The following is a 24,312-nucleotide window of genomic DNA, read 5'->3' on the forward strand; positions in this document are numbered from 1 at the left end:
GCATGGCATGCCAGCAGAGGAAATCTCAACACTACTGTCCTGTCTGCAAGATGAGGTGGTGGCCTGCTGAAGGAAGCAGGGCGGAAATATGAAGTGCCCTGACATTTCAGCAGACACGACTGAAATCACAAGCCGTCACTCCCAAAGGCCACTCGGCTCAACAAGACTGTGAGTGTGATATCTGTGTATTCACCTGGTAATGGGACTTTTTTTTTTATACATCAACAGATGTTTTCTTACAATAGAAGGGGAATGTATATGTCAGAAGTAGTTAACCATAAACATCTGTGTATTTTACTTTTTTCTCCTCAAAATCAGCATAGTGCTGTTGATAGACCACTGCTGGAGTGTTGTTGTCTTGGAGGTCGCAAAGAAAAATAAAGTAAGAAAGCAAAGATGCTGAAGCATCTAATTGGAATAAAGAATTGATTAATTTAACCAGCATTGAGAGAACCTCAATATGGGTCACAGAAGAATGACGAAACAGAATCTAACTTAATCTTTAAAGGGAACTATTAAGCTTTTATTGAGCATTCTAATGAGATCTCTAATTAACATCTATAAGTAATTTCCAGGCTTGATATAATTTGATTCAAGTAAAAGTTAAATGTAATCACAAATTGATTGGTAGAGTCCTTGTCAAGTTTCCAAACAGTGAAAAAAACTGAAATGATAAGATGAAATACTAAATTAAGTAAAATTAAAACTGAAATAAAAATGAAATATATAGACATTTGTAATCTTTTTATATGTTTTAATAGTTTAAATATTAAAATAAAAAAATACAAAAGTATGACAAAATTGCTAATTACTAATGAAAACTGACAAAATATAAAAATGAAAGCGAATTCAAATGATTAAATACATTAATATAAACAATACTAAAATATCATGAAATATAACTAAAACAAATGTCATTTACTCACCATCAAACCTGTAGAAAACAAAAGATGATATACTGAAAAATGTCTTTTGGGGGTTCCAATATTCCTTAAACGTCATTGACATGCACTGGATAAAACTCCTAGATCGCATAATTTTCACAACTCACAATTTTCAAAACTGTTTTATGGAGTTTTGTCTATACTGAATGTTTTTTTAGAAAGTTTTTTTTTTGTTTTTTTGTTGTTGTTTTTGTCAGCTGAACAATTGACATGCTGTTAAACTACTAATCTGTTGAACACACTGTATTTCTATCCTTCACAGCCTCATTTTCATTCTGCATGAATGAAATATGGCACTACTCTGACTAAGGTCTGCATTGTTTGGACCCCAATGTTCATCAATGTGGTCTTTTTGTTTAGATTTTTATATCACTCTATTTTGTAACCACATTACATATATATTATGCAACAGAAAATATATTTTATACACAGCTGTAATGCTTTCACAAAGCTGATACACTAATAACAAGACTTGTATTGATCAAATGAGATTGAAAACAGCTAACATGTGGGTTTCAATTACAAGCATGGGCAAACTGATCCAAATAGAGAATACAAGGAGGAATAAAAGTTATATTACAAATGAAAGTCAGATTCAAGGTTGAATATATTAACCATTGAGAGAGGGTAAAAAGCATTCTCTATTAATATGAAATGAATATTGACAAAAAGGACTGCAACACAAAGACTCAGGATTGAAAATGGTCTTGTTTATGGTCCTGTTTGTGTCGTTATTCTGGGTGCATACAGGCCTTCTGTGAATGTTGTAAAAGGCTTTAATCAACAGAGGCAAACAGATTGTAGTGATTACAGAGGGGTCAGCGGGTTCACCATATCGAACCGTTCACCTGAGTTCAAGCTAAATGAGATGCACAGCGCTGTTTGAATAATTATGGAAACACTATATCAGGTAACCATGGCAGATCGAGCCCTGCAGCAAACCTTATGGTAACCACAGAGTCATGTATATTCACACTGTGACCTCTTAACAATAGAATTAGCTCTGCTTAGTTTCTGCAAGGTTCACAGAAATAGTGGACACCCGCAAGGACTGGCAGTTTTCCACAGACGGCTGAACTGTTGTCGGACAAGCAGAAGAGGGTTAGGTAAAGTTATATGAAACACTATAGCCAGAAGGCCCACTTCTCTCATCAATAATCTGATTCAGTGACAAAGGACTGCAAGCTCCCAATTCAGTTGGTGACCAAGGCCCCAGAGGCAACAGTCACATGTGCTGGCTATTGGAAATCAATACAGGGTATATAATGATGCTCAGGCCAAGCTGTTACATTTGGTGCAGAAATGCGTAGTAAACATCTTTTCATCTGTGGTCAGTTGAAGCTGGCTGCCCTCCTCCATCCAGAGTATGATTGCATTTTCCCTGTGGTCTCTCAGAACAGTGAAGTGTGATGATCTTACGGCAATCTGCAACATTGTTTAAAGGGTCACTGGGCTGCTACTGTTGAGCTGAACAGAAAGGGTCGCTCAAGTTGATATTTGAGCACCGAAGTGTCCACACTTTTTTCACTTGTTTTAAAGGGGGCACAACACACACAGATTCATCCAATCTCATGTTAATCTTGAGTACCTAGAGTAGCACTGCATCCTTCATATCTCCAAAAAGTCTTTAGTTTTATCATATTTATAAAAGAAAGATACAGCTTTATGATTCTCTCTGGAAAAAGCTGAGCTCATGGAGGCGGAGCTAAAGAGTGATGAGCACTTTAGCACCGAATGCCAACAAAACCGTTGATGCCGTTTCACGTACCGTCTGCAGTTCTGAATCATGACCGGGATCTTTTATAGCTGGGACCGCTCCATGCGTACGCAGGCGCATTTGAAATGCCCAAATAAGGAGTTCCACCCTTGTCTACGTCATGAAGAGCCATGATCGAGAAAAAAAAAATACCTCTCCGAAACTTGTATGAACCCGGAAGTAAGATTTTTGGCACAAAAATACTCCGTTATACATCCAAATTGTTTTTTGAAACTTTGTCCTTGTAAACAACTCTGAATGCATGAAACAGCATTGCCGTCAGAATGAGAGTTCGAACAGCTAATAAAAACATCACAATAATTCACAAGGATTTGATTTGGCTCCAGTCCATCAGTCAACATCTTGTGAAGTGAAAAACTGTGTTTATAAGATGTGTGTTTTATTAGAAACAAATCCATCATTAAGGGGTTTTAACTTTAAATTGTCACTTCCAGTCAAAATATGAGTTCATAATAACAGTTCCTTCAATGAAAAAATCCATCCCCTGTTGTCCTCACCCATCAAAATATGACGTGCTCTGGACTTATAAATGATGTTTACTGCATATTTCTCTCCTGTTTGAAATGAGACTACTTTTTCACTGGAGAAATATTAAAAGATAAAGAGCCCATACTTCAGACAGAAGCTAAGCAAGTTAAAATTGTCTTCATGATGAATTTGCTTTTTGCAATATGTGTGTATGATATGTAGCTTTTGACTCCACAAGACATTAATTGATGGACTAGAGTCGTATGAGTTGCTTGTGGATTATTGTATTGGTTTTATCAGCTGTTTGAATTCTCATTCCGACGGCACCCATTCACTGCAGAGGATCCATTAGTGAACAAGCGATGTAATGCAAAAAAAAAGTTGTGACTACTAGAAATTAACAATATGATGACAAAGTTTGTATTATTACAGGATGTCATATTGGTGCACTCTCAGAAAAAATGTGCAAAATTGTACATTTAGGGGTACAACAGCTTGTCACTGGGGCAGTACCCTCAAAGGGAACACTTTGTACCTAAAGGGTCCACGTTAGTTCCATAAAAGTACATATTGCTATCTCAAGGGTCCATATTACTACTAATATTCACCCTTTAGGTATAAAAAAGGTAAAGGTGTCCTTTGAGGGTTCTGCCATGACAAGCTGTTGTACACTTAGGTACGATTTTTACACTTTTTTGTTTTTCAGAACACATGCCTGTATATCTTACAACTTATAAATGTATATTTCATTAAGTGATATAATGTTAACATACCAAGCTAATTCAACTACCTAAATATTTTTATTTATTTATTTATTTAACTTAGAATCTTCTGATAAACACCATAATAAGACAAGTGGTACAAGAAAGCAACATTTCACTGCACATAGAACCTGGCCAATATTGTAGACGGTGCACAGGATCATACAAAGACAAAACACCAGCAGGGTAACACAACTGACACTAAAATAATAAAATAAATATTCACTAAATAACATAATATGCAGCACAAAACACCTTATAGTACATAATTGATAACAAAAATAAGAATAAACAAAACCATTTAAATAATATATATGTGTTACACACATAGACTGTGGGAATTTAATCTGACTGTCTTTCACTGTAAATTATCCATATTGCTTTAAGCTTATAAAATATTGTAACATATACAGGAAGTCATAATTTTTACTTCCAAAATTATTATTATAATTATTATTATTATTTATATTGATATTTTATAATATAATTATTATTAATATTTAGGATTTTTTTATTTTATATATTTTATATTTTTCTATTGATATTTTTTTTGATAAAAAGATTTGGACTAAATCTGTATGATGATGATCAAGATGATGATCAAGTTTCCCAAACTTTTTTATTTTATTTTATTTTTTTTTTTATAGTTTAATTTTTTGTTTCTTTTGCTTGGTTCATTAATTGTTTCTGAATTTTTATAGGTTATTTTATTGTTTCTGCATATGCTTTGGGAACATTTTATTAAAATTTCCTCTCATGACTTTGAACATTTTATTAAATTTTGTTATTTTTAAGGATTTTCAATATGGACGAGAGTGCTTGTTTATGATAATGCAGCGGTCTGTGCTGCAGAGAAGGATATGATGTATATTGTGTTTTTTTTTTTTTATTGTTTTTTTTTTGATGATGTTTGTGAACTTTGTCGCTCTGAGGCTGCTCCGCGGGTTAGCTTAGGCTGTGTTCGGGTGACTCCGTGAATAACGGACTCTCCTCCATTTTGCATAGTTACGCTGGTGTGTCGAAGGCTCCTCTGCTCCTGTGATCGGTATCACACCGTGAAGGACGTCGTTTACCCTGCAATGGACGGGTAAGTCTGCGTTGTTTACAGAATAAGAGAAAAAAATTTGAGAGTAGCTTAAATTCATTCTGAAACGAGTTTGGTCGCAATCGTGAGCGTTCTAACAAGGCCGTTCGTGCAGACTGGTGATGCATAAGCCAACGTTGGCTAATAATAACAAATGCATGCTAGCTCCGCATATCATATTTTACCGCTAAATAACGTAGATGCGTTGTGTATACAACATATCAAATACCAACCTGCAGAATAATTTAACATCAGTCTATAAAGTGTTTCGTATAATGTGAACAACAGTGGCATGTCAAGTAGCGTAACGTTAGCTCCGCGGCTAACGCGTCCGATTTCCTTTGTTTGAAATGTAACCGTCGGTCACTCGTTCCACCCACGAGTTGAATATTAATTTGTCGTTACAGAATGTCACTTTAATTATGCACAATTTGCGTTTCAAAACTCAATTTCCTACGCGCATTATTAAGTTTCTTATAACAAACTTCTGCTGATAATACTGTCCACGTTGCTGTACAATGAATATTTGTAATTGAGAAATCAGTGCACTGATGACATTATGTGGTGTGGCATCGATGTGTACGTGATTTCGAAAGTGTAACAAAACATACATCTCAGAATTAATCGGCATTGTTCTATTTTCTGCCTTCAGCATTGCAAGTGATGTTGCAGTTGGTGTGAAGGTACGTTAAGTGTTTTTTTCCTTCTTTTCTTATCTTCACTTAATTTTAGGATATTGTATCAAAACATATGCAACAAATCTGAGAGAGTAACCGCCTCCACAGGTCCATATTATCTGGGGATATTGTGAACAATGGAATAATGTTAAGTTGTATGACTTATAAATCATTTTAATTATTTGAATGATTTACTGACTTTGCAATGTACATCTGTGTCTTTGTAGAGAAGCTCAGATGAATTGCTGTCTGGCAGTCTGTACAACAGTCCAAATTCTTCAGTCACTGGTAAGAGGAGGGAAGACAATTGTAAATTGGGTTTTAAAGATGCGTTATTATAGATTTGTGTGTGTGTGTTTGTGTCTGTGTGTAATTGATAACCAAAAACTAAGTTCACAAGGAATACAAATAATTAAATTTCCACAGAAATGCCAAAAATTTGAGAAGTGTCATTCACAAAATTCTACATACTCACATTAGGGTACTTGTAAGTGTCTAGAACAAAGTACCATATTAACCCTTTCACATATGAGTTTAAAATATTCTAATTGACTCCCCCCCCCCCCAGCATATTTTTTTTTAAGACAGCTGTTATTTTAGATTGTATCAACTTTTTGTGACACACAGCAGCCACAATAGCACTGCATGACAGATGTATCACTTTTGTGTAGTTTTTCCTGTTTTATTAAAAATACTCACAAGCTTGTTAACTGTCATCAACTACCTGATATTTCAATTCTCAGATACATGTAAGTGAATGTGTTGTTTGCAAACCTTTATAATGATCTAATGATGGACACCACCATGTTAGTTTGCACTGCAGGGTTCGACAATAAGGATGTGCCCCGTGGCATTCGAAAGACGTTCGGGACAGTAGACGGATTTGTCACTTGCCCGATCGGGCCACTGCAGCGTCATCATGACATTTTGTTATTTGCATGCATTTTTAAGACTTTAAAAATGGAAGCAATTAAAAAGCATTTGGGCGTGAAAGAAAACTTCTTTCAGTACACGCGCACTGTGTTCTGTGTGAACAGTGCACGCACAGACAGCATATGACACGCGTGAGCCCTCTGAATGGGCAAAAACATACAAAAATACCCGTCCTGGCAAGTAACTTTGTAGCTTTAACAATGATTAATTTACATTTATACTATGGGACCGTTGAATGCTTAAGTCTGATTGGTTGACGAACATTCTGAGGTGTGCAATTATTTTCAGGGAAATGCAGGGCGAACGTAGTTCCAGACAGCTCTCTTGACCGCATTACAGTTCCATATCACTTCGCATAGTTAACTGTAATAACAGAAATTAGCATACAGTACCTATATAGCACACAGGACTAACAAAAACAACAACAACATGACAGACGATTTTCTGAAAGTAAATGACACATGACATTTCTCACTAGCGAGGTTATAATAGCAGCTGTTTAGAGACGCTGCTGCAGAACACTGTTAAGGGACGCACAGAGGTAGCCTAATTCACACAAGCTTTCTCTCTCTTTCTTTCTCTTTCTCTGTGTCTCTGTCTCTCTCGCTGTCTTTCTAATAACTTCATTAATAACTGCATTAGAATGCTATCAACGGCTCAAGCCTCCATTATCAGCTTTAAAATGAAGTTTTGGAACTAGCAGAAGCGGCATTGGATGAGATGCGAAAGAAATAATCCTACTCACAATAGCGATTTAAGTACAAAAATAGGACAAATTATTTTTCTAATAATTCAACGGCCCGTCGTAAATTATTCCTTACTTAATTTATACAGTGGAGTACAGATGCACCGATCTACCGGAAATTTTTTTGTTTTATTTCAGACTATCTTCTGTTCTGTGCTTGCTAAGGCTGTCAAAATGACTGAAAAACTAAATTTGCCTTAATTATTTTTTCTGTTCTGTGCTTGCTAAGGCTGTCAAAATGACTGAAAAACTTTCAAATTATATTTGAATTTAAAAGGCATAATTTCTGTTGGTTGTGTTCTCCTATTATGCAAGTTTCTTCAAAGCAATTTTTGGGGAAAAAAAATGCATAATGTTTAAAATAATGTTTTTAAACCATATATAATTAATAAAGTTGCTTAATATTAAACTATATGTATGTATAGTTTAATACAAAGGACCGAAAACCAATCATAAAGAGTAGGCTACTTCATTCAAAGGAAAAAACGCCATAAAATCTCGAGACATTTTTTTTTAAAGTTGACCTTACATTAATTTTACATGGCTTTCTAAACATGCCGCTCTCTTGTGCTAGATGCAAGCGCAACGCTAATAGATGTCCCCCTAGATAATGCGATACATATGCGTTCTGTGTGAACGGCTTGGTTTCAGTTTTGACATAAACAACATCTTCTCCACACTGTTGCTCTCGTTTTCCGCAATATATTGAATGAACAACGTAGCAGCACCGCATCTAGTGGGTTCAACTGGATAGGCTAACAAAGACACTAGGGGTGTCGCGATATACCGGTATTGACGATAATGGTGATATTCAAAGCAACAGTTATCGATATCGTGTTAATTTAGTTTGTGACAATATACCGCAATATTTAAAATGAACAGTTCTCTTATGATAACACCACATGTAAATACTCCAGCGCCAGTACCTGGTTGAGCTCCCAGGTGGCAGTATTGTGTGTTAACGCTGACACTGTCACACAAGAAGACGACGCAGCACTCGCAGCTGCTCCGAGGAGAGCCGTGTTCAGCAGAGTAAGTTGTCATTATTTTACTAGTCATAGAATGGGAAACGTTATATTAACCTGTTAACTGCATTTTTTAATATATTTAAATAAATGGTGATTATTTTAATAAGTACCGCATTTTCTTTACTCGTCTTATTTTTGTATTTGCAAGGAATACAGCCTGTGTGTATAAACACTTTATTTCTTTGTTCAAATCTATTAACAGTTACATGATTAAAACTGATCTTGAAAAATTGAGCGATCACATTTCTACATTAAACTCTGTAAAATGTTGCTGGTCGCAGTGCCATGCACTTAATGCCTCACCTGCGGTCATTCTTCAATACGGTTCATTAGTTAATTACATTAGTTAACATATATAAATAACATAAATAATAATGAACAATATTTCCACAGCATTTATTAATCTTAGTTCATGTTAATTTCAGCATTTACTTTTGCATTATTAAAATCACAAGTTTGTAATGTTTGTAAACATTAATGCACTGTGAACTAACATGAACAATGAACAACTCAATTTTTATTAACATTAACAAAGATTAATAAATTGTGTATTAAATGTATTGTTCATTGTTTATTCATGTTAGTTAATACATCAATGTTAACAAATGACATCTTATTGTAAAGTGTTACCATTAATATTTATTCATCACACTGTTGAACTGGACAGTATTTTCTCTCTTGCTATTTCATAGGAGCTTCAAAGAAGATGGAGAAAGCCAGAGTCTTGTGCCCTGCGTTTATCAGTAACCTTATGTTCATTGGGTAAAAAAGAAAAACTCAATAAACAAAGTAAAAAATAATTTTATTGATATCTTTTTCCCCCCAAGGTTTCTATAGATATCACAATATATTGATATCGTGAATTCTTATGGCCACAATAACCGTGATATTGATATTTTGATATTGTGAATTCTCTTGATGTATTTTTATTTTGTGTTGTTATGAAAAATCTAATATCGTGTTTGCCTTATGGTTGATGTTTACTTATATTTTGAATGTTTTTTTTTTTTTTTTTTTTTTTTTTTTTTATTCGACGAATATTCGAAAATCTATTTTTTTTTTATGCTTGCACGCAAACTGCACTGCAGTCATTTTCCCAAATGGCCATTTGTGTGGAAATATTACATTATTATTATACTTAGTCTGTTAAAGGCCATTAACAGAGGCCAGAGATGCTGAAGACAGACACAAAGAGGAGAAAATACTGTAGCAGGCAGAACAAGATCACTGTTCACAATGTGCAAAATATAGGAAGACAATCCAAACATTGAGTTTTATATGAATGTGTTTCTGGGGGGAACGGAACTGACTGTTTTCAGAAATGGCATTTTCTTTTTATTTTGTCTCAGTATGACGCATTTAAATTAGTGTTAATACGCACAGCTGCTGTGATTACTGCGGTAACCAAGGAAACGCTGTTTTACTGTTCCATGCCGCCTGCTGGCAGAGAGTGAATCTGCGTCTCATGCAGCCCACCTGCTGTTTCTGTTTCATACAGATGTTTTATGTAGCATAATTTCATAAGGCTAAAGTCAGGTTATTCTGTTTTTGCTTAAGATTTTGAAATTATACAGTCTTAATATAAATCAAACATTGCACTTCTTTTTTTAAATAAAAATTTATTAAAATGCAGTGGTTGCCTCTAATTTCAAATGGTTATGAAAAATCAAGGTGCAACACAGAGTGAAGAATATGCAAATGTTATTTTAAATGTGATTTTTCAATTTCTGTACCTGAACATCTACAAACATAAAAACCTAAAGCATCATTCCATTTCTATTTTTGTACTATAGGCCTGTATTTAATTGTGCTATTACATTTTTTTTTTTTTTTTTTTTTTCATTTGTTCTTATTTACTGGCGATCACTTGTCTTTAATAATGTTTAAACTTTATATTTATGTTTATTTTTGGCTGGTAATTTTTGCTGTGGTATCGAAATTGAAATAGAGAATTGTAAAATTTAATTGGTATCTTAAATATTGGTGTCATATAAGCTTATTTATTAGAATAGACGATAACAGATCAAAAACAATGATAACAGCAACTATTTAAATTTTTTTTTGTGGCAGGGCCAGTGAAAATGTTGGCAGGGCAAGTAAAAATTTGAACCAAAAAAATCCTTTGCGTTGATCCCTGCGCTGTAATTCAGAGAATCATATCTGTTGGATTTGCAGCATGTAAATTTATCCATTTCTCATGAAATACATGAAAGTGAGGGCCCGGTGAACTGAGAGAAGAATAGAGTGGCCATTATAGTTACCTACCCATTGTGTATCCGATATGAATAAAACACATCATCAAATTATAATTGAATGGATTGATATTGCTGCTTCCGTTGACATCAGTGTGTATTTTACAAACTATAAATGTATTGTTTTGCTAGTACTTGTGTATTTAAATGTGTGAAACCTAAAATAAACATAATGTGGTTGAAAACACTGCATAGTTGTGATTATATGACAAACGCTGAACTCGTCTGTCTCTGGCTCAGCACCAGCCGAAGTGCGAAAGCACATTTGAATCTGGCAGTTATGTGACATCACTGAACATTCTAAATCCCATATGTGGGACCGTACTACCAGGGGCACAGAAATAATAATCCCACATGTGGGACATACCCCTCTAAAATCACTACAAACCATAGGCTTTATGGGGCTTATTGCTCTTACAAAATTCTTTTATGTTCATCTGCTTGTATCTGATAATTGTACTACTTTTTTTTTTTCTTTTTTTTTTAATTCTTTCAGCTGGAGTGGTCATTAACTAAAACCACTTACATGATTAAAGACATTTCAAATCTTAGAAACTGGACTTTACAATGTATGTAACTTTTAACTATCATTTTTTACAATTTGTTCTGAAATTAGAATCACATCTTCTATGAAAGGTCATAGAACCTTTCATATACTAAATCATATGCATATGTAACATTTTAATCACGTTTGAACTTATTCATGAAATATAAACAGAATATGGAAGATGTCATACAGTAGATAGTCTTGAATGAAACAATTTCAAACTCTATCTGTATATATAAAAGTTTGTCCAGTTTTTTCATCTCATATAAACCTGATAAAACCAAATAAAAAGTTTTGAAGTGCAGGTGTATTTCTGATTTATTTGACAGCTAATGGAAGTGACAGTAAGAAACTGAGGGTGGAGGACAGCATGGATAGCCCACCATCCAGAGTCATTCATATCAGGAAACTCCCCAATGAGGTTTCTGAGACTGAGGTCATCGCCCTGGGTTTGCCCTTTGGAAAGGTCACTAATATCCTGATGCTTAAAGGCAAAAATCAGGTATGTGATGGGGGATGATGTTGAGGGACATAAAACCAAGCTCCTGTTGCAAGAGGAAGGAGATCGATATTCTGAAATTCAATTTAGTGTTTAAAATGTCTTGTTCAGGGGTGCCCCAACTCGGTCCTGCAGAGTTTAGCTCCAACCCTAATCAAATAAACTCTGCAGGACACCGGCCCTCCAGGACCGAGTTTGAGCACCCCTGGTCTTGTTAAAGCTGTTTTACAAATTGGGTGAACAAAGTTTTTGCTCATTCATTTGGAAAAAAAAAAGTCTGTTTCTTAATTTTGAAAACTTTCCTTCAATTAGGCATTTTTGGAGCTAGGAACAGAGGAAGCAGCTGTTACTATGGTGAACTACTACACCGCTGTTACACCTCAAGTGCGTAATGTCCCAGTGTTCATTCAGTACTCCAACCACAAAGAGCTCAAGACTGACAGTGCGCTCAACCAGGTTAGAAAATGCACCCCTTCTTGTTTTAATTTTTCATAACTAAAATTATATCGGCAACAGAAGTGTGTAATTAAGCGTAGTTCTGGTCCTAATCGGTTGCCCTGCTTTCCTTCTGAACGAGCTCAGGCTGTGCTGCAGGCAGTGTCCGCGGTCCAGGAGGGTGGCTCTCCAAGCTCGGCGGCAGGCGAGAGTGTATTAACGCCTGCTCCCAGCCCAGTACTGCGAATAATCATCGACAACATGTTCTACCCAGTCACCCTGGACGTCCTCCAACAGGTCACTGGCCACAGCAGGCATCCATCTGGAATAAACTGCAATTTAAAAAAAAAAAAAAAAGCAAGCCAAAGGTTTTTTTTCTTTCTTCTTTTTACACACTCATGGCTCTAAATTAACAGGACTTTGCATTGATCTCTCTTAGATCTTCTCCAAGTTTGGGACTGTCATGAAGATAATCACGTTTACCAAAAATAATCAGTTCCAGGCTCTTCTGCAGTTCAGTGACCCAGTAAATGCCCAGCAGGCCAAACTGGTGAGTGAACGAAAAGGAGGACTGAAACTACCACAAACTCCATAAATGTGTAATGATGTGCCAAAGCACTGTTATGAGATTTTTAATGTGATGGTTATGGCCACAGGCAAATTATGATCCAGTCATATGTTGGTTTAGTACCTTTCTTTCATTTATGTGATGAAATGACTGCAGTTGTCATTACTTGTAGAGGAGTGTTTTTATTACTTTGAGCCAGGGCCCTACATTATGCGCTGGCTGTAATTATTCTTATCCTTATTCACCCATGTCATAGAATAACAAATGTCTTGCTCTCATCCTCTGTCTCTCTTTTTCACTTCTTTTCATTAAAGTCCTTGGATGGTCAGAACATATACAACTCCTGCTGCACTTTGCGTATTGACTTCTCCAAGTTGGTCAACCTGAACGTAAAATACAACAATGACAAAAGCCGGGATTATACCCGGCCCGAGCTGCCCGCAGGAGACGGTCAACCACCTGTGGACCCATCTGTGGCCGCCACTCTCAGCAAAGATTCCACCTCCCTTCTTGGTAAGTTAGAAAACACTCTCATGTGTGCCTCAAACGCAAACGTTGCTCAATCACACATTTAAGACCCATCTTCCCTGTCATTCTCTGACATGCATCATCATCTCCTGTCTGCATAGCTTCAGAGCAGAGTAGAGGTGTGAATGCCTTCCCTCTATTATGATTCATGAGAGTTTTCTAGTTCTTAGTAGAAAATGGGTCAATGGTGCCTGAAATGCAATCCCGTCTAATTGATGTGCCATTCAAACACGTTGCTTTACGTTTTTGCCGCTTCCACGGCCCCCAGTCTGTGTTTGATCCGTAAGACTTTGACTGTACACGTTCTCCTTAGGTACTCCCTCTGGAATGGTAACTTCCTACTCTAGTGGTGGAGGGTTTCCATCTTCTCTAGGTACCTATGCTTCCATTTACTTTCCTTTTTCCTTTTGATTTTCTAACCCTACTTGAATGCGCTCTTCCTTCTGAAGGACAGGGACTTTTCCAGTGCTGTCAGAATTGGCAGGGCTTTCATATTGAAACCACCCCAACAGTTTATCCTGACTTGACATGCAGGATTCATAAACATTGTCGCTATTTGTCAAAGCATAAATCTGAAGCTGCAACAATAAGCCCTCCCATTCTGCATTATGGGCCTGACGTAATAGATTGACACGCACACTAATTAGGGGCCCGTATTTCAGACAGACTGGCAATCCAAATTGCCAAACACAAGCTCCCTTTAGCTAAAGCAGAGCAGCCTATTGACCGACTAACTACAGCAAGCAGACAGGGCCCAAAAAGCAATTTTGTTTTCGGATATTGCTCTAAAGTGCCAGTCTGTGTGAAATCGGTTCAGATAGTGATCTGCCTAGCGGCAGATATTGACTCTGGGATGTGGGTTTGCCCGAGGTCTGTGCTGTTGGCTGCGTAACTGGATGTGCTTGGTGTGGTGGGTGCAGACAGACAGAATGCATGGCCACAGGGCAGATCCGCCTGAGATGCTGAGCTTTTGGCTCGTCTGGGCTATGTGGGCTGACATGGTCCTGCTACTCTCTTTCTCTTTCTCTATAGGGGCCATCAGCCCTCTGAGTGCAGCAGCAGCAGCGGCGGCAGCAGCAGGGAGGGTGGCGTTGTCTGGGCATTCGGGACCTGGCGGAGTGCTACTGGTCAGCAACCTTAACGAAGAGGTCCGTACACCCCCACAAAACACAAACACACACACACACATACATCCTGCTCTCTCTGTTCACAGTCTTTTCATTATTTCAGTCAGGTTGCCAGTACACTGTATGTTCCAGGTTTTATTTGTTCAGTCCTCATCTGTCAAGGATCATTCTTGAGTTTGAGAGGTCTTAACCTCTGTGGCATTTAGCAGCAGATCAGCGTTAACACAATTAAAACATTGTGTTGTGAGAGTAGAACATAAAGAAGAATTATTGGGAATATCATAAGCTTTTTCACAATTGTTTAATGTTTTTTCAGTAAATACTAGAGCTGGGTAAAAATATAATGTTTTACCATCAATTTGCAAGATTGAATATCATTCTTAAAACCACAAAATAATTTTAATGCATGCATATTTTTAGTGCACAAGTAAAACATTTTTAACATCAACAGCTGCACCACAAATGTGATTTTATTATTTAAATTTCTACGTCATTACAAATTTTGCAACATAATGTTGCATTATATTTGCTTTATTAACCTGTAAGGGCCCAAAATGTTATATATAAATAGTTATACATGGATTATATAATCCCCCAAAAATGGAGATTCTGCCATCATTTACTCACCCTAATGTTCAGACCGTACAACTTTTGTTTATCTTCGGCACACAAATGAAGACATTTTCCATGTTCTCTCTTCATTTTTGTCCATCCATTGAAAGTCTATGCAGCCAAAACTTTTACGTGTCAAACAATTCAAAGAGGTATCGTAAAAGTAATCCATATGAACAGAGCTGTTTAATGCAAGAAGCCTTCTGAAGAGGCAAGATGGCTATAAAGTTGGAAAACACTACACCACCTTTGTCTGGATTTTTGACCCAATTTACAGTCAGGACATTTGATCCGACAGTAGTTGCAGATAGTCAGAACCAATGTGCAGGTTTTGGGCAGTCGATTTCACAGAAACCACATAGTGTGTGATGGGCACAGACTTTTTTTTTTTTTTTTAAGCTTCAGACTATAATTCCTTCCAGTTGAAGGATATCAAACTTTTTTTATATTTTGGCCCAACTTTAGAACTCATTCTTTTCATTTGTCTTGGCAACAAGGCTGTGTTTTTTTGCTTTAGAACATCTTGAAAGTTTGGCAAAGTATGATCCTCATTTGTTTAGTGTATGGTGCCCAGTTTTTTCTTAAAACCCTTTACAAAGTTGACAGGCCTTTATCCAAATATAATCTTTGATCAGCGTACCTACACATACACAACCTTGCTTGCTTCATGTGCCAAAGCAAACCTCATTGGTCCCCGCTTGTCAAGCAGGCATGTTGAGCTTCCTTGTTTACCATATTTTTAATGGGATCTATGGATGTGTGATCAATGTTTATACGTGAATAAAAGCCTAAATTTAATCTAAATTCAAACAACACGAGGGTGAGTAAATTATGACAGAATCTTAACTTTTGGGTTAACCTGCAGTGCACTTTACGAAAAAAATAAAATAAAAATAATAATAATAATAATAATAATATTAATAATATGTGCCAATACCCAGCCCTTCTAAAAGCAAGGGTTTCGCCATCTTGAAATACCACAGCGTGTGACGTCACGGGGTTGGTTTGCTCCATTGGCCACTGAAGTAATATAAGCATTTCTCTACTTTTTGAACACATGCTTGATTTGAAATGGAGGAAGACAAACTTGAAAGGACTATTGAGCCCATAATAAGTGCAATTTCTTATGCATTTGAGGCAATGCGGCGAGGGGACAGAGCAGTACTACCATTACTGGTGGAAGAAGTCGTGAACCTGCTGGTTTGGGGTGAAGATCGGGTTGGAAACAATACATATTTACGTGGATACTTGACAAAAGAGCCATTCTGACATAATTTTTGTGCATTTACTCAAGCAGACACGAAAGAGAAGTCAATTTTGTTCTCGTATGCTGACTGAGCTGCGGCTTCGTGCTCACTGAAACGATCTATCACTGCGTGAGTACCGCATTGAAATCTCTTTCGTGCTGTCTCACGCTTGAATGGCTTAAAACATTGTAATGTTTAAACTGAGAAGACTTATAACACGTGAAAATAATACATTTTCTTGAGGAAGCAGCACTAGCATAATCATACAGATAAATTATTAGTTTTAGCATCCTGTTAACAGCAGGTAAGCTATTTGTACTTGCAGGTGAACAGAAAATATGTTACGTAGCACTAATGGTGAATGAGCCAGTGTAATGCAAATACGTCTGAAAGGTCTGACATAAAAAGATGCAACATGAATGATATTGTCTGAAGCGTTATTTGTTTACATCTCGTTGTGTCTCGCTTTAAGAAAACAGTGTTTTGGATACCACGAGCAAAACTTTGTGATTTAGACTGTTTGATGATAATTCCAGTTTATGGTGAAAACCAAACACATTTGTGTGTTCAAAAAGTAATGAAACTAGGGATGCATCGAATATTCGGCAACTGAAATTATTCGGCCGAAAATAGCAAAAAAAATCTCTTTCGGTGTTCAGGTTTAATAAGCAAAAAGGCCGAATAATATGTACCGAACAATCGCAATCAAATATAGACACGCACTAATGCAGCATGTTGGCAGTGTGAAAGTATTTAAAACTATTAGAGAAAGATGCAGAAATCATTACAAGTGTGAAGCACCCACAGCGAGAGACTGTTTATTCAAGTCCAAAATGCGAGGAAAATCTGCGCTGGACTTGTTACTAGTCAGTTGCTCAGTAACATTTTTTTAAAGGCATGTGACAATGTGATATGTGCAACAGACATCTTCCTATGAGAATCATTTATAAATCTGCATGCTGTTGTCAACAAAAAGAAGCACTGGGATCTTCCTGCTGAGGAAAAACCAACAACTCCATCGAAAATCATAAATGATAGTATTGTAATTTTCCTGTCGTTTTGTAAAATAAAATTAAAAAGTAAGAAAATAATAATGATAATAATAATTACCCTACAACAGCTCTATTAATACATTTATTATAAAATTCATACATAGTGTTCAAATTGGGTTCTGTAATATATCATGTAATATGTCTGCTAGAATGGGAAAAAAATGTTCAGTGTTAAGTAAATATTTTTAAATTGTTTTGTTTTGTAATTGATGTTTTATTAGAAAAGCAGGGGGAAAAACAGTAAAAAGCACATGTTGGCAATCTAAATAATTATAATTAATGCAATGGTGAAAAAAATGGCAAAATAAGCCTACATGGGGGAAAAATGTGTTTGGTATTCTGTATTCGGCCTTCGGCCCAGTGTTTCATTTTGTTCGCCTTCGGCCAAGAATTTTAATTTCAGTGCATCCTTAAATGAAACACTTATATTACTTCACTGGCCAATGGAGCAAACCAACCCCGTGACGTCACATGCTGTGATACTGCAAGATGGCGCCACCCTTGCTCCAAAATCTATAACAAAGCATCCTTTTTTCTATGAAATGGTTCGTGTTTGTTATATATTTTTTAATTCAAAGAGAAATCAGTTTACTAAATAATGTAAACTTGACTGAGTGCTTCACTTCCACTTTAAAGCTGATTTCAAAGTCATTTCAGTCACTTTTCTAATTATTAGATTGAGAATGATGTATTAAGTCACACACATTGAACAATGAGCAGGTGACTTGTCTTGACATGATTTTGAATGGACCTGTGTCTCATTTCCATCTCCAGTGTACTTCATATATTATGTTCAATGTTATTTCAGTATATTTGCAGTTGGTAGTGAATTGATAGTGACTAGTAATGAATTAAAACCTGTAGCTCTTTGTTCTCTATTGTGACATTTATACTTGCAGAAATATACTGAAAGCATTCTCAGTAAGGTTCTCGTCAAAATGGAGGGTCTTTCTGCAGTCTCTCCTCTGTGCAAATTTTGATCACTGTCTCTCCTCTCTCTTTATCTCTCCCCCTCTCCCCTCTCTGGCTCTCTCTCTCTCTCTCTCCCTCGCACCTTTTCACGAGCACTCTGTCTGGAAGTAATATCTAACTGTCTTTTCTCTCTAAGCTGTATCTCTCTCTTCCTCTCCTGATGCTCCACTGCCTCTCTCTAAGCTATTCAAGTTGGTATGAAACATGGTAGCCCCACCCGCCTCTCATTTCTCTCACACTCTTTCTCACTTTGATTTCTCTGTCTTTTTGAAGTGTTCCAGTAATTGCCCCATCATGGTTTTTGTTTTCCCAAACACTTGTGGGTTTGTGGAGTTTTCGACATGACGTGCTCTCTATTGATGCCATAACTCTGCAAGGTGGTTTTCATGCCTACCCGCTGCATGGCCATGCCCCTTTACAGCTATAGGCTGCCCTTTTGTTTGTCTTTTTTTTTTTTTTTCTTTTCCTAAATGCTTTCTCATACCAAAGCCTTCCACGCGCTCTGCATGCTATGTCCTCCTCACACCGTTTCTGTGCTGCAGTTAGTCTGAGTAAATGTGCCCTGCCCAGTAGTCTCGGGTGACTACATTTGGCACTGTTAAACATAGTCGGGGGAAGAAAAAAAAAAGACAACTCTGCCATTTTCTGACCAAACTCCTGCATTTCCTATGTACTGACCTGTATATTATTTTTGTCCCCCCTTCCAATTTTTTTTCTTTTATCCCACGTTGCTTCCAACCCCTCTCCTCTCCTCTCCTCTCCTCTCCTCTCCTCTCCTCTCCTCTCCTCTCCTCTCCTCTCCTCTCCTCTCCTCTCCTCTCCTCTCCTCTCCTCTCCTCTCCTCTCCTCTCCTGACTCCTATGTGATTGGTTGGCCCTTTCTCTCCTGCAATCCTGTCTCCCCGCCCTCCACCCATTCATGCTTTGTGCCTGAACCAAAACAAATGTTCCTCCTCGGACCGACTTGCCCCAATTAACTGCCTTGACCCATGCTCCATGACCACCTCACCATTCTACGGGAAACCACCCTCCGTTATGGATGATCTGTTCATCTCCGCTCTACCTCGACTCTTCTCTCTTCCTGTCTTACGCTGCTTGCTCTTCTCTCCTTCTAAAGATGGTTACGCCCCAAAGTCTGTTTACCCTCTTCGGTATGTTATCGTTAGCAATCTACCTGTTTTTGTTTATCTCTTGTTAATTTCATTTCAGTTGTTTTTTTTTGTTTTGTTTTTAATCTTTCATTTGTCATTTAAGGGTTAGCTAATAATCTGGCACTAGTGTAACAGTTTCTTAGTTTTCCAGTTTAATTTGTTTAGTTCTATTATGCCAAATTTCAAATGAAATAGTGTTTTTTTTTTTTTTTTTCATTAATTTGTTTTTCCTTGGCTTTTGAAGCCTCTGTCTCTATCTTGCTCTATCTGTCTCTCTTCATGTACAGCTTATATTAATGCATGGTTGATTATTTTGCATGTAGGCTTTTGATTTTAACTTTGCCATATCACATGAGCTTGTTTTTGGAGGGCGTATCAAAATAAGTTTTGTCTGTTAGAAACTGTTTTGGACTCTTTGGTGTAGATAATTTGGAAGATTTGTTCCATCATCTTCACCTTTCATGTCAGAACCGGAGCTTCTGAAGCACTAACTTGTCCTTCCTGGTTCACTCCTCTCCTCCTCCTTCCCTCCCTCCCTCTTCCATCTGCCTCTCGCCTAACCAAAGGTGTCTATGGTGACGTGCAGCGTGTGAAGATCCTTTACAATAAGAAGGATAGTGCTCTAATCCAGATGTCTGATGGAAACCAAGCCCAATTAGGTAAACTGACGCGCTGTTCTTTTGGTGATTAGCATGTATTGTTTTTATATTGCATGAAGACAACTAAGAGCTGTCTGTGTCTTTGTTATCTAGCCATGAGCCATCTGAATGGGCAGAAGATGTATGGCAAGATCATCCGTGTGACCCTCTCCAAGCACCAGACAGTACAGCTGCCAAGGGAGGGTTTAGATGATCAGGGCCTGACCAAGGACTTCACAAGTTCTCCTTTGCATCGCTTTAAGAAGCCTGGGTCTAAGAACTTCCAGAACATCTTCCCCCCTTCAGCTACACTCCATCTCTCCAACATACCGTGAGTATGCAGGAGTACATCAGATTTGTGCAGGTGTGCAGATTTGTACTGTCTTCATGAATGCTAGTGGTGATTTTTCCCTAGGTTTTGCCATTTTATTAATACATGTGTATTATTCTGGAATCATAAATCTTGGACGAAGTGCTGACCATCTTTTTAAATTAATTGTCAGGTTTTTTTTTTTTTTCTTGCAGTGTCTTATAAAAAGATTAAAATGTGGCTACCAAGGAAAATTTGTTATCCTTTTTTATTGGTTCATGCATCATGATAGCATTTTACCATTTACTCTGAGGAAATGCTAATAACTGCTTGTTTCCCCTCCAGTGAGAATGTGACAGAGGAGGATTTACGACTGCTCTTCTCAAACTCCGGCGGTACAGTGAAAGCATTCAAGTTTTTCCAGTAAGAACCCACTGCATTCCATTACTTAGTCATTTTTATGTAAAATTATGGTTGTCACCTTGACCGTCATGTATGTTTGTTTTTTACTTTCTAGAGATCGCAAAATGGCTCTGCTACAGATGTCCACGGTGGAGGAGGCGATTCAGGCACTCATCGACCTTCACAATTATGACATGGGCCGTGGCCACCGCCTGAGAGTGTCCTTCTCAAAGTCTACCATCTGAGGATGCCCTGGTGCTATGTCAGCTTTCCTTTCTCTCCCCCAGGAGCCTCAAGTCAAATTCATTTTTACCAGTCATTCCTTAACACCATATCAAGAACTTCAATGAGAATGGCCCTTAAAGGAACACTTGCTCTGTATCTGCTCCTGCTATTGTTTGTGTATGGCCAGCTGTTATTCTGTTTTGGGATGGATCGACAAAAATGTGCCTTACTTAGCAAAATAGCATCATCCCTTTGCTCTGTTGTTACACATTATAGAGGTTTAGGCACATTGAGATGATACAGAAAACGTAACCTTTACAGTCACCTTGTTTTGATGGTTTTTGAAAGAGATAGTTTTTGCTCTTGCCTAATGTGGCCTCACCTTGTCATTGTTCAAAACCAACTCAATTTGAGCTTTTGAAAGCTAGTCGGCTTGCTTTGATTCAGAGACAGAACCTCATTTTTATGATCTATCGAATTGAATCTGAACACAAGTAACTGAATTTGATGAAACATACTCCCAAGTTGTAAATTATCTCGTGAATTTGTTTTATTTTGGGCTGTAGTGTTTTTTTTTTTTTTTTTTTTTGTTTGCTTGTTTTTTTTTTGGATCAGGCACCCAAGGTACTTTTTGTAATTGAAACCTGTGGTAAACAAAACTCTGAAAGTGGGGAGCACAGTGTGTGATGTATAGTACCTGCTTTGATATTTTTCACTCACTTTTGCTTCAGTGAATTCTGTTACCCATTTGTTTTGTTTTTTTGTTTTTTTTTTGATGAAAATCAGAGCATGTGCTGATAGATCTCGGCAGTTGCATGTGTCAGATTGACCATGTTTGATGTTGTGATGTCACATTAATGTAGGGACTGTTGGGACCAAAGTAAATGTGCCTTTAGTCTTACTTTATTCTGCATTGTACAAAATGTTTTATTCAACCTCTGGAATATTTTTATCAATGAAAAAAAAAAAAAAGAAATCTGACTTTCCAACAGGCATCATTCATATAAATGATCATTATTTGTCCTTGTTCGTGGTTGTACGAGAATTGCTTACTTATTCTACTGAAATATGACACTTTTGTGGTATTGGCCTGGGAAACAAAGGGAAGGGGGGTGTTCTGTAAATTTTCTACATGAATTAAGTTTTTACATCTTAAGGAATGTAAAGTTCGGTATAGAAGCGGCACAATTAAAAGTTCTTTTTTCTACCAAGCTCCTGCTTGAGGGTCCCTTTGTGGTGTAGTGCTTTTATCCTGTAGCATGCTGAATAAACTCTTCTCGCTCTGCATTCACCTCTGTCTCTCTGCTGTCTCTTCCTCTTCCTGTACTGTCCTCTGTATCTCACTTAGCTCTTTTTCTCTGATGCACTCTTTCCAGGGTGTAGAAAAACTCTGCCTCTGTCTCTCTGCTGTCTCAACTGATGTAAAACTTTCCCTGGTAGTAAAAGACTTTTTTGCCGTAACGCTCATCCTGTTGTCTTTATTCTTCTATATTTTCTCATGCTTATCCCCAGATCTCTCTGTCCACTTTTGTTTTTGCATATCCAACCTGGACATCAATGTGCCTTTTTTATGTCCCCATAATCTTTCTCAGAAAGCAGGGTATTTGGGCAACAGATTGGACCCTGTTTAGTTGCATGTTATACAATGGAGAAGAGGTGCTTACAGTATTCAGCTTTTCAACATGCGACTGATTGTGTGTTGAATTCTGGTGGAGAAAGGACAATCAACTGGCACCGATTTGAGCTAAGATTCAAGGTACAAAAGTTGCAGCTTGCACCATTTTTGTTAACTGGTATAAACATAGTAACAGGGCAGTGCTAAAATCCCTCTGGGAGAGTGCTTTATTTTTTATTTTTTGTTAAGCATGCAATCTTTTATATAGAAAAAAAGCTTTTACAGAGTGCAATGCCATTCTTATAGTTGAACATGAAGGAGATTCAACGTTTTTGTGTTTGTGTTGCCTCTAGGATTGGGTGCTTAGCATATAAAACCTGAATTATTTTGGATTTTGCAATGTAGTACAGTCTCATAAGGCTGTTTCCACCAAATTTCATAGCATACAAAACCGAACATAGAAAAGTAACTGTAGGTGAATAATTGCTGGTATATTTGCTATAATTATGACAAAGCTGCCTGTTTTCATACTTTATTAACAGAAGCTGGGAATGTTGATATATTAAATGAACCATGATTCATTATGTGATTCCAGAAGTTTCAAGTACTGCATTTTCCTCAGTAAAACAATTATTGTGGGGGAAAATTATTTCTTGATTTTTATTTTTTTTAGATTAGATTTTAATTTATTACTTGTATTAAGCTATGTGCTGAAGCGGCCCCTTATATGCACCCCATAGTATGTCATCTTCTTTTATTTACTGGTTTAAAAGCCTTCTAAATTAAATTAAAAAATAATAATAATAATAATGTAAAAATAAGCCATTTGCCAAAATTGTTACCTACCGCTGTAGTTACTTTTACTCCAAACTGTATTGGAACATTTGCTCATTTAAATTTCTGAATAAAAAAAAAAAGTGTGGTTTTAAATATGCTAACTGAACTTAACCAGCCTGCTCCAAGGCTTAAGCTTTTTCCTAAAACTTTGGGATCTTGTTATTGTGTTATGAATATTCTGGATGTCAAAGCTCCCTTAAGCAATCCAAGCCCACTCTGTTCATTGTGTTGATGTAAGGCCATCTGTAGCTCACCACGTAGCATGATCATGCCTGGAGAAAACTGCTGTTTCTCTCTACTTTGACAAAAAATTGCCAGAGAACAAGCTGTAGGCCTGATACAGGTCAGTTCAGAGATCAACAAGGCACAAAAAACTACTAGCATTCTTTGAGTTAATTGATGTTTTCCTTCAACAGCTATTATAATTGTAGCACAATCGTGGACAGTTATAGTGAGACTTCATGCAGTGCTAAATAGGAGTCTTCAGTTGTACTGTGACATATTGCATTTCCACATGCCCAGTCTGATTCAGAGCAGTTTCTCCACTGTAAGTACAGCAGTAGTGTCATTGTCTTACCCTTCCTTAGTCTTCGTAGGTCAAAATGATATTAAATATTTAAGAGAGACAAGTATGATCATTCCACTGTCTTTACTTTGGGAAATTGGCATTGGTATTAGAGGTTGCACTGGGTTTGAATTATTAAATGGCTCTCTGATACTCGGCAGATTTAATTAGCATAGCATAATTATGACCCAAATGTCAACAGATTCCATGATTCTCCATATATTAAATATATCTCCAACCGATCTCCATATATTACTCTATTTTTTCCTTTAATCACTTCCTATTATGTGTCGGTTTGACAATTTCGCTTTTTA

General features: G+C 37.0%; 1 protein-coding gene across 2 annotated transcripts; it reads left to right on the top strand.

Annotated features, from left to right (window-relative positions):
* The first annotated feature begins 4,900 nt into the window (after nucleotides 1–4,900).
* On the top strand, nucleotides 4,901–22,272 carry LOC109053662 (polypyrimidine tract-binding protein 2-like). 2 transcript variants are annotated; one of them, XM_042771857.1, is made up of 15 exons: nucleotides 4,901–5,037; nucleotides 5,687–5,717; nucleotides 5,939–5,999; nucleotides 11,546–11,718; nucleotides 12,028–12,171; nucleotides 12,289–12,447; nucleotides 12,590–12,700; nucleotides 13,033–13,231; nucleotides 13,560–13,619; nucleotides 14,279–14,394; nucleotides 19,373–19,406; nucleotides 19,973–20,065; nucleotides 20,159–20,375; nucleotides 20,700–20,777; nucleotides 20,872–22,272. In XM_042771857.1, exons 1-15 carry the CDS (start codon nucleotides 5,030–5,032, stop codon nucleotides 20,999–21,001), a joined length of 1,614 nt encoding a protein of 537 aa, XP_042627791.1. In that variant the 5' UTR covers nucleotides 4,901–5,029; the 3' UTR covers nucleotides 21,002–22,272. The 2 variants fall into 2 exon arrangements, with proteins under 2 accessions (XP_042627791.1, XP_042627793.1); XM_042771859.1 differs by lacking the exon at nucleotides 13,560–13,619.
* Nucleotides 22,273–24,312: the final 2,040 nt, after the last annotated feature.

This window comes from Cyprinus carpio, chromosome A2 (genome assembly GCF_018340385.1).
Source record: "Cyprinus carpio isolate SPL01 chromosome A2, ASM1834038v1, whole genome shotgun sequence".
Classification (NCBI taxonomy): domain Eukaryota; kingdom Metazoa; phylum Chordata; class Actinopteri; order Cypriniformes; family Cyprinidae; genus Cyprinus; species Cyprinus carpio.

Coding starts and splice junctions, on each gene's coding strand:
- LOC109053662 (XM_042771857.1), top strand. Junction 6,000..11,545: donor TCCAAATTCTTCAGTCACTG/GTAAGAGGAGGG, acceptor TTTATTTGACAG/CTAATGGAAGTGACAGTAAG. Junction 20,778..20,871: donor AAAGCATTCAAGTTTTTCCA/GTAAGAACCCAC, acceptor TTTACTTTCTAG/AGATCGCAAAATGGCTCTGC.